The 10,497-nt window shown below is 56.2% G+C and overlaps 3 protein-coding genes across 3 annotated transcripts; 1 reads left to right on the top strand and 2 right to left on the bottom strand.

Annotated features, from left to right (window-relative positions):
• The first annotated feature begins 709 nt into the window (after window positions 1–709).
• On the top strand, window positions 710–1,594 carry LY79DRAFT_154449 (uncharacterized protein). The gene is made up of 2 exons (XM_060551086.1): window positions 710–939; window positions 1,019–1,594. Exon 2 carries the CDS (start codon window positions 1,041–1,043, stop codon window positions 1,566–1,568), a length of 528 nt encoding a protein of 175 aa, XP_060415541.1. The 5' UTR covers window positions 710–939; window positions 1,019–1,040; the 3' UTR covers window positions 1,569–1,594.
• Window positions 1,595–2,659: 1,065 nt separating this feature from the next.
• On the bottom strand, window positions 2,660–5,327 carry LY79DRAFT_512782 (transporter Avl9; the record flags this gene model as incomplete). Its single annotated transcript, XM_060554414.1, has 4 exons — window positions 2,660–4,225; window positions 4,279–4,491; window positions 4,571–4,997; window positions 5,098–5,327. The coding sequence occupies 4 exons, from the start codon at window positions 5,325–5,327 to the stop codon at window positions 2,660–2,662; spliced, it is 2,436 nt and encodes an 811-aa protein (XP_060415540.1).
• A 3,420-nt stretch (window positions 5,328–8,747) lies between these two features.
• LY79DRAFT_512714 (kinase-like domain-containing protein) lies at window positions 8,748–10,158 on the bottom strand (the record flags this gene model as incomplete). Its single annotated transcript, XM_060554406.1, has 6 exons — window positions 8,748–8,823; window positions 8,879–9,141; window positions 9,197–9,553; window positions 9,627–9,770; window positions 9,838–9,967; window positions 10,055–10,158. 6 exons carry the CDS (start codon window positions 10,156–10,158, stop codon window positions 8,748–8,750), a joined length of 1,074 nt encoding a protein of 357 aa, XP_060415539.1.
• Window positions 10,159–10,497: the final 339 nt, after the last annotated feature.

Raw genomic sequence — 10,497 nt, 5'->3', positions numbered from 1 at the left:
GGCGGCGTTCTCTGAAGACTGAAGACGAGGAAGCGCACCCCTCTTCTCTTGCCCCCTCCTCACAGCTGTGCTACGTGCGTGGCTGGCCTGCTAACGGCTGTACTGCTAGATGCATAGACTCATATCAAATGTGGTCAGTGGTAACAGCGCCTCGGGCTGGGAAAGGGGGCAGCCATCGACTGGTAGCTCTAGAGGACCACACTGTGTCTTGCATACCATGATGTCAGCAGATGGCTACCGCGTTCGATGTCTGCCCAGACAGTACGCCACGATGCTCCGGCCGTCCGCTAGACCTCTGCCAACCGTGTACTAATCGTATGTAACCAACTGCCTCGCCTGCAACAGTGCCATCCGGATTCTCTGACTCGTTGCGGGGAAGGGAGACCAAACACAAAAAACACCCCACAATGGAAAAGCTGTCCAAGACCAGTGCCGTCCCGCCATCCCGCCATCCCATCTAACACAGTCCGTTCGCATGGCTGAAAGAAGCCGAGGCCTTTTCCCGGATCTTATCTAACCTGCTCGAGAGACCTGCCTCCCTCACCCCCTTTTCTACTCTGCCCACTCATCGTGATCTGCAGAAAGAGCGCCTTATATCAGACCAAGGACTGCTCCGAAACGGTCATCCAAGTCCCCGGTCTCTCCATATACCCCGCGGCTCAACTCATAACAGATTGCAACCTGCATCTTTACCTTGCTAGTGCCTCACCCTGTTGATCCTCCATCGAGGAAACGCCCCAAGGGACCCTCTCTCTCCATCACCCGGCGATCGTCCCTTCCCTGCTGTCCGGGGCCCTTACCCACACTTTTTGCCCTCGCTTCCCGACGGAACCGAATCCAGGTTCCTGACTATCTCGACTTCCTGCGGGCCTCGTTCAATCAACACTCCGTCATCTCTCTCCTGGACCTCACATATTCACGTTCTCAAACTCCCTTTCGGTATATACACAGACACCTTTCGTTATATACACAAACACACACATACATACATACACACTCACACACATATATAAGCAAGCAAACATCCAACACGAACCACCATGCCTTCCTCCAGCCAAAAGCCAGACCTCGCGTCCTCCCTTTCCAAGCTGTCAATAGACAACTCCAACAAGAAGCCCGCCGCCAAGAAGATTAAGGAGCCGGTGGCGGATTCCTGGGAAGACGAGGACGAGGACGACGACAAAGAAGAGCGGGAGGGGACGGCGACGCCCCAGGCCGACGGCTCCAAGGCCCCGCCGCCGACCCCCATCACCCCGACGTACAGCGCGGCAGACCGGTCATTCTCTCCGTACGCCGCCGCCGACCCCTCCGCCCCTTTCGCCTCTTCCGCTCCGGCAGCCGGCAGCGGCAGCAGCGGCGCCCGCAGACCGGAGAAGACGGACGCCGTGGCGCGGCGCATGATCGCCAGCGCCCTCGGCGTCAAGGTGCCCCGTATGACGGAGGAGCAACGGGCCTATGACAGGGCCGTCAAGGAGAAGGAGCGCAAGCGTCGGGAGGAGGAGAAGGCTGCCGAGAAGAGGCGGCTGGAGGCCGCCGAGAAGGCCAAGACCGCCATCTGGGAGGACTAGGTAGGGGGAGGGTTGTCCCTGCCTCCTCGCCCATCTTCGTTTCTTTACTCGTTCATATTCGAGGAAGTTGGAACTTTTCTTCTTCTTCTTCTTTCTCTTTCTTCACCTCTTTCCTTTCTCTCATTCTTTGGGAATCTCCAACTCGAGAGGACGGGAGAGGGAAAGCAATACAGAAATGATCAAAAGGTCGACGTAGACCAAAGATGTGACCGCGTGAGATCGCTGTTTTTGTGCCTTTGTAAATATGCACAAAAGGAAAAGGGGGAAGGGGGCGGCGTTGGCTGTTGCCCCCCCCCCCCCTCCCCCCCTCTTCTTTATGTAAATCCAACAGGCTGGGGCGGTTGAAACCACTGCCCATTTGCCGATTCAAACACGCTCTCTCGCGCTCGTCAACGTGGATGGAAAAGGGGGGGGGGGGGGGGGGGGGAGGAAGAAATCAAGGAGTCCACGGCAGGACCGAGATCCTTCGGGGAGGCGTCAGCGCGCCGTGGCGGGTCGGCGGCATTCGCCATACCATGCACGGCAACTCGACAATCTCACGTTCCGCCGCAGTTCACTCATCCTAGGGGGAACCGTAAAGGAGACACTCGTCGGTTTCAAATTTGACCATGTTTCTGTTCTCGTCTGGTCTGGTTCTGCCGTATTCCATCTCGAAAAAGAAAAAAAATTACATCAGCACCCGGATCCAGGAAACCTCCCAAACTCAAACCACCCCCCAACGCCCGTGAACGGACTTGTCCTCTCGTGTCGTTTCTCCCTCCTCGTGGCGTGTCTATATATAAATGACTAAAGCTACAAGTAAGAAGGTAAAATGCAGAGGGGGGGAGGGGATGAAAGAGAGGACTCGATCCAGCACATGCGACGTGGTCTTGTCGTCGTCGGCCTTAGCAACCACCCTCGCTCTCCTCCCCTTGCACCCCCCCCTTTTCCTTTAAGATGCAGTTCATAACCCAGACCCCCGGACTCGCGAATGCTCTGCTATGCTGTTTTGCGTTATGTCGTGCCTTGTACTGCTGTATTGTTTGTGTTTCTGTCTCCACCAAAGTGTTACATGGCCACGCCTGGTGGTTTTATCGAGTATCTCGCGCTCTTCAGCGATCACTGCCCCAGGCCTTGGCCGCTTCGGCTGCCGCCTCGGCGGCAGCGGCCATAGCTCTCGATTCCTTCGCAGCAGCGTCGTCGTCGTCGTCGTCACTCTCATGTTCTGGCTGCTGCGCCTTGGTGATCGTAACGGCGGCGACCGGAGCTGTCGCCTCTTCCTCCTCTCTGTCCGCGTCAGGGGCCACCGGCCTAGTGGTCGTGTTCACCCCTCCGTTCAATCGACCGTCGCTTCCGGCGGTGACCGTGGCTGTTGTCGGCGTCGTCACTTCTGCCGTATCCGCCACGGCGGAAAGACCCTCCTTGGATTGCGGCCGACGGTCCGCCGTGGGGCTCGCGGACATCTCCGACTCTACGGTGCCCGCTGAGAATACCGACTCCGTGTACGAGCCCTGTGTCAGCGGCTGGAAATCATGCCTGTCGCTCGACTGCTTCTGGTTGATGTCCATACCCGCTGATGACGTGGATACCCGTGACCCGGATACCGAGGCCGAGTCCTTGTCGCTCTTGCCAGCCTTGTTAGCGTCCGGCTTGGATTTGCCCCATCCACGCCCCCAACCGTATCCTCCGCCGCTGCTGGCCGTGGTTGGGGAACTACTGCCACTGGCACCGCCCCATCCGGCCTTGCGCTTCTCGCCCGCCCAAGTCACCCACGAGCTGACGTACGAGGAGGCCTTGTTCCCGGAAGACGACGCATTGCCCTGCGCCTTTGCCGCATCCGTGGCTCCGCCCGACGATGCCGCAGATGCGGCAGCGGGCACGCCGGCCTTCTCGGCTTCGGCGGCAGCAGCCTCTGCCGCGATGCGCTGTTCCTCGGCCCTCTTCTTCTGCGCCTCGCGAAAGGCCTCCATGTCGGCATAAAACTTGTTGAACATGTTCGACGCCTTTTCTTTGCCAACGGCAAAGTTCCGCCCGAGGACTTCCTTACCAACGGCAAGGCGTTCGTCAAGATGCATATCTTGGACCTGCTGCGCGATACGGCGCTGGACGTCGTCGATGGTGAGGCCGCCGGCGCAAGGGTGCCGCGGCTCGACGACATCGAAGAGGTGCGAGTCCGTGTTTCCGTTCCATATGCGATAGTTCTCTGTGCGGGACCACGATTCGATAAAATCGCTGCCATAGTCGTAGGATGGGTCGCCCTCGATGTGCGGGAGGAGAGCGCGGGGGTTATTCGGGTTCGCCAGGAGGTGGCTGTGGTACTTGACGGAGGATACGAGGGAGAGGATGTACTCCTCGAACTGGAGGCGGATGAACTCTTCACTACCGACATAGCCCATGGTGTTGGGCCGTTGCGGGTTAGCGTCGTCCCACGTATCATTGACGGCTTGCGTGATGTAGTCGATCCAGCGACGGTCAGCGGCCGAGAGGGCCAGCGAATTTCTGAGGGAGGATGAAGTGACGTTGACAGTATGGTCGTCGAGGTTGATCAAAATGTCGCTGTAGCGGTCTTTTTGTTGCAAGAGAAGTGAATTTGTGCTGCCGACGATGTACGACTTGGTGCCAAAGTCGGCGAGGATGTCGAGCTGCTGGAGGGGGGTATATGGCCCGAACAGACTGCCCTGTGTGCATTGTCAGTGCCTCGAACTCTTCGAGCGGGTCGCGGCAGACGTACCTTGCCAAATATCTGGAGAGGTAGACCCATGTAAGTGAGCAGGGAGTTGCGATCGCTAGTCCGTAGGCTTGTGGGCCTCACCAGCCTCTTCTCGTAGTTGTTCAGCTCCGGGTCGGCGCAGTCGATGAGATTACGAATTAGGCCGGGTATCAGAGAGATTAGGGAAAACTGCATCATGCATAGCCGTTCGCAACGTGATCCAAAGAAGAGCATCTGTGAAAGGTGTCTGGTCAGCTTCTCATCGCACCGAAAGTGTCATATATTTTTTTTTAGCTCTATAGGCTTAACGGACCTTTGGCTGCAGCAGACAGCACTTGAACAGCACTAGCGTCTGCCACTTGAACTCGTGGACAAGCTCTCGCAAGCTCATTCCAAGGTGCTGGTCACGGCTCTCCTCGTCGGTCAGGAAGCCGCGCTCCTTCTCCTCGGCAAGGCTCTCCTGGAAGCGGCGCAGTATCTCCGTGTCGGTAAACTCGCGCTGGGCGAACCACGCCTGGGTGACGACGCTGAGGCGCTCACGCATCATGCCAAAGTGCTGCGGCGTGTCGGCGATGACGACAACGGCCTTCTGGACCGTCGAGCGCGTCACCTCGGCGGGGCGATTGAGGAGCTGAGAGGCGTCAAGCTGCCGCGTGCAAGAGATGCCAAAGAGGGACGTCGCCGGCCCCGTGGCGGTTGCGGGGCGGAGAAGGGTGAAGTAGGAAAAGTCCTCGCTTGACCTGTTTCCCGTCTGTCAGCCGTTCGTCCTCCACATTGCGGCGACCATTGCGGCTGTAAATCGAGCAAAGCCCTGCTGGCGAAGGGAAGGGTGCTACTCACAAATGCGCGCCGTCGCTCAGCGCCATGAAGGGCAACAAACCCCAGTCATACTCGACCGCCGGGTCGACGCCCTCCGCCGCGCCGAACCACAGCTCGACTTCGGGTCCGCGGGCATGGTGGAAGTCGACAACCGTGACCAAAGGTATAAAGCCGGGCTTAGCCGGCGTCGAAGGCATTGTCAGGGGTGTAACAGCGCCGGACGTGGGCGTCGCAACCTCGGGGGTGTCCATATTCCCTTTCTCTTCTTCACTCTCTTGAGTTGTTCCTTGTCACACACGATGCAGCATGCGCCGAGTTCACTAGCTTCCGCACGTCTTCGAGATGGGTATTCCTCCGCAAACTGTACAGTGGTCCACTGATATTCTCAGGCTGTGTTCGTTTTTTTCCAGCTCCCTTGGCGCAACGGGGCCCACTCCTACGACATTGCCATGTGCTCCTTTCTCGTCGGTTATTTTTATCGCTTCAAGTGCCCCTTCGGCTCCGTTGCACGTTTCGTCGCAAGTTCGCCGGACGTGGGTCGCGGCGTTTCCTTGTCGTTCGTCGTTTTTGGGGGGAGGGGCCAAGCAGACGAAGAGCTATTCTCCTCGAGGTCGGGCGTTCGGGCGATGAGCGCTCCTTTTGAGGAATCTCCCTTTAGAAAAAAGGCGAGGGAGGGGTTCTGGTATGCTCTGACGTAGAATCGATTTCCCGTCCACTGAGAAGAGGGGTACTTTTGAGACAAACCAGGCTGGGTGCGAACAGGTATCCAAAAGGTATTAGCAGTTGGAAAGGCTTAGACCGCAGAGAACATCTGCTGGTGATTTAAATCGCAGGCGTTCTGCTCGGCGTATTTCTATACCGTCGGGTGTTGTGCTTCTCGAGTTGAGAGTTGGCGTGTGCCCCTCGGCGTGGCAAGCGAAAGGGAAAGCTCACGGGAAAGAAAGCGGTGACGGCTCGACTTGTCCCCCTTCAGGCGCGTGCGCGTACGCGAAAAGAGGTGTGAGGGAGTGTGTGTGTGTGTGTGTGTATGTGCTGTAAAAATCGGGTTGCACCACTGCTGGGCAAAGAGTCGAGTCCAGGTCAGTGATTCGTCCGTCGCCTTGATGTTGTGCTGGCGAATTAGGGAAGATGAGGTGGCAATGGCAGTTGTAATAATGTGTGATCGAGGTGCTGTACCCCCGAGACGATGTGTCGAATGGGAGACTCAAGATTCAACACCAAGAGAACAATTCACCGCCTCCTGGGAAAGGACCAGGTAAAAAGGCAAGAAGCGAAGGGGGGATGCGGACGAGAACGAGGACGAGGACGAGAAGAAGGAGGGGGAGAGAGGAAGAGAGGGGTCTTCGAACTCGGATGTTCACAGTGGGTTCGTAGTAGGCTTTGTATTGGACTGGATGCTTTCCGATGCTCAAATGAACTGGGCCCGGGGAAGGAGTGGGTTGTGGATGAGGTGTTGAATTAGTGCTAACGCACAACCTACAGATTGAAATAAAATAAAAACACTAGATAAGGCGATCCTTTATTGCTACTCCTCCCCAATTTTACACTGCAATCTCTACTTACATTATCCTCAGCTTATATCATTCGTACTTTTGAATGCTCCTATGCGCGCCACCACCCCTTGAAATGAGCCAAGCAAGTTCAGGCTAATGCCTGGGACACACGGTCAGTAATGAAAACGAACGACATGTCTCGTCCCACATTAAGAGCGCGCTAGGTTCAGGGATTTGATGTTCGCGAACACGACCGGGGGGAAGAGAAGAGAAAAAAAAAGAAAGAAAGATTGTCGATAGCCCCTCCCCCTCATGCACCCCGCGCAGTGGTAGAATTGAGACCAAGCCCGTACCCTCGTGGCGCTCACTTAAACGAACTTACTTACCTACCTACCTGGGTAGGTAGGTACTGTGTAGTTTACGTCTCTCTCACCGAATGCTGGAAATGTTACACAATCAAGGCCGGAAACCACGTGTGGTGAGGCCAGCTCAGGGTCGTCGAGACAGGTCCAGGGCACCCATACTACTACTACAATATACATGCGCCCTCCACAGCGATCTCGTATTATCCATTGTGAACAATCTTATCGTCTTGTCAGGGGGGGGGGGGGAACAGGACCTCCCGGTCGTACAAGCAAGTAGCCTAACGTTCAAGCTGTAACCGATGGACCGACTTCCTTCCTGCCATCCAGGCGGCTTCGCTTCACACCTCAACCAGCCCGGCGCCAAGCCGTGGCCGGCCCCAAACGTCCGTGATGCAATGCCACCGCCCGTCCGTCTAAACCCTCCAGAGAGAGGGAGAGACACGTCAACCATGCACGACGACCCGCGGTGGGAGGGGGGGAGGAAGAGCACCGACCATGTCGGTCCGCCTCCCGAGGAATACCAAACAAAGTCTCGATAGGTTTTTTTGGGGGTTTGGGGGTTTTCCATCCCGCTCCTTTCTTACTTTCCCTGGCTGGTGTCACGATCAAGCAGAGAGCGCCTCTCCGTCATATCGGAGTGCACTCCTGCCCGTCCCTCATCTTAACCGCACCAGAAATCACACCCAACACAGGCAGGCAGGCAGGTAGGTAGGTAGGTACATACTAGCGAGGCCGGAGGCACGTCAACCTCACCCTCCTCGCCTGGTGGCTCGGCTCACCTCACCTGGATCTCAAAGCAACGCCAGCGTGTCCCGCATTGCATAGGATGGTAATCTTATCCTCTCTCTCACCTCACCTCACCTCACCTCACCTCATACCGCCCCGCCTTTCTCCGTGGCGACTCCCCTCCCCTCCACATCCCATCATGTCCCCATCTTGCTGGAGGATATCTGCGACTCCCGACATGCTCCTGCAAGCGATCCCAACGTATTCCCTTGCCCGTGGCCATCTACAAGCGTCCATATTGCCCTAGACCCGATCGGCGCATCCGACAGGCTCGCGATGATGATAGAAAAAGTCGCCTGTAGCCGTCCGTAGAAGCCGTGTACGTGATCGAGGCGGTCTGCGAGGCACACGCGCTGCTGTGCAACCAAAGTCCACAATCCCCCTTGCCGGGACCTACACCGATCAGCAGAGGCTCTTCCGCCTTGCCAACACTCCCGAAGTTGATCACTGCATGTGGGATAGACGCGTATTTTCGCAATTTCTATTCTTTTTTTGGGGGGAGGTTGGTTTGCTCTTGCCGTGGCTGTCTGCCACTAAGTGTATTCCATCATTATCCCCAAACTCATGCTTCCTTCTCACCCGCCTCGAAAATTCCTGGTGGCACACAACCTCGACGCCCAAGTATGGCCTGCACTTGGTCGCGTCCGTTATGCGGGTTCTTAGGAGGGGCCTTGAAGCTCATAATCGACTTCTACACCATCCTTATGCCGCGCGAGTTTGGTTTCAACCCAGCCTGGAGACCCAGAGAGACAGAGAGAGAGATAGAGAAGGAGAAATCCCAAGAGACATGATGGCAGTAAAGGAATAAAATGAAGGAAATAGAAAAACACCTCCGATATGCATGCCATTCCTTTATATCGCGTATACTGTTGGCCCCTTTGCATAGTCAACGTGACAATGACCGATCCCGTCTTCCGAACACCATGTCAAGTGTGTGAATGTACTGGAAACACGTCCCATCTGGTTTTGCGTGGTATCATGACCTCCTCTCTCCTATTTATCCCCGCTTCGCCCGTAGCACCTTCGTCTATTGCCCGTTGAACTGCTCGTCCATTTGCTGCGCTGACGCGTCAACATTGTGGTAGTCGAGGATCTCCGAGTACCTTCAAGATTCATTAGCAAATGGCTGCAGGTCGAGATTTGTAGGGAACAACGTACATCATGATCTTCCATGTGTCCACGGGCAGGTCGGCATCGTTAAAGCTCCAATCAAACTTCTCTTCGGCAACGGGCTCGTCGGTGGGGTCGTGGTAGGGAGCAAGGTAGTCGTGGGACAGCGCCTCGGTGGCTGTTATGCGCTTCTTGGGGTCGAAGACCAGCATCCGCTCGAGCAGGTCAATGGCGGAGGGGTCGGCATTCTTGAACTTGTTCTTCAGGGGTTGCCTCTCACGCTTGGGGAGGGACTTGACGAATCGGAGTGTCTGGCAGCCAAGTCAGTAATGGGTTCAAAGATGATTCTTGTCAATTGTAACTCACGTTTTCGCTGGCAATGCCATTGATGACATCATCGGGAGGAGTGCCCAGCAACTCGGTGATGATGGAGAACTGGTTGACGTGGTCCTTGCCGGGGAACAAAGGCTTGCCCTCGAGCATCTCGGCGAAAATGCAGCCCGCACTCCAGATGTCGACCTCGACGTCGTACTTTTGCCACGTGAGCATGATCTCGGGGGCACGGTAGTATCTCGTTGAGACATAACCGGTCATCTGAGGGTCTTGGATGCGGGCAAGACCGAAGTCGCAAATCTTCAAATCGCAGTTCTCGTTGACGAGAATGTTGCTAGGCTTCAAGTCACGGTGAACGACGCCGGCCGAGTGGACGTATTTCAGGCCACGCTGCAGTCATGTCAGTTTGCTGATCGCTATCGCTGCATCGGAGTGCATTTCGGAAGGGTGGGGATGTGCATACCATAATCTGATAGAGGAAGTACTGGATGAACTGCTTCTCGAGAGGTCTGGAGGTGAGCAACCTATGCAGGTCGGTGCCGAGGAGTTCCGTAACGAAGTAAATATCCTCGAGGGGGGAAATGAAGATGTCACTGAGGGAGATGACCTGTGGCGGGTGTCAGCGTTTCAATCGACGGGTATGCCCGAAGCAATCAGCGGTAGGTGCGACGTACGTTCTCGTGCCTGAGATGCTTCAGCAGCTTGAGCTCACGGTATGTCCGCTTAGCGAGGACAGGTGTGCTGAAGGGCTTCATGATCTTCTTGACGGCGACATTCTGGTTCGTGAGCTGGTCACGGGCGGAGCTGGCAGCGGGATAGCGCGTCAGCAATTGAAAAGGGAACTTCTCGCGACAATTGCCGTCGAGAGGCATGATGTCTTCTCAAACTAACCAAACGAGCCCGAAGGCGCCCATGCCGACGGGTTGCAAGTCCGAGTACCTCGAGGTGATCTCAAAGGTGGTGCCGAAGATTTGCGCTCTGATGAATTCGGCCATTTTGTGCGGTGATCGATCTACCTGATCGAGAAGGGCTGGTTTCAGAGAGACTCAAAGGTTGAGAGAGGCCGATCTGTCTGGAGTGGATGATTTCAGAGGGATGAGGGGTGAAGTTGGGGAAAAAGCCGGCTGCCGGGAGATGGACCAGTCAAACTACGCTCTTTGCTGGTTCGATTTTGTTGTTGTTGCAGTGGAGAAGCGATGGCAGGAAGCAATCAACTCGGGAAGGGATGAAGAGTTGAGGGAATTCGAGTGTGAGGTTTTTTGCCGATGAGGTCTAGATGTGGATGGATTGTCTGGGATGGATGAGTGGACGGCGACGGGAGCCGGGCTGGATTT

This window comes from Colletotrichum navitas (genome assembly GCF_030913465.1).
Source record: "Colletotrichum navitas strain CBS 125086 chromosome Unknown LY79scaffold_20, whole genome shotgun sequence".
NCBI classification, from domain to species: domain Eukaryota; kingdom Fungi; phylum Ascomycota; class Sordariomycetes; order Glomerellales; family Glomerellaceae; genus Colletotrichum; species Colletotrichum navitas.
The sequence above is the reverse complement of the archived record's forward strand: the minus strand, read 5'-3'. Positions and strand labels throughout refer to the sequence as shown.

Coding starts and splice junctions, on each gene's coding strand:
- LY79DRAFT_154449 (XM_060551086.1), top strand. CDS start 1,041: ATGCCTTCCTCCAGCCAAAAGCCAGACCTCGCGTCCTCCCTTTCCAAG.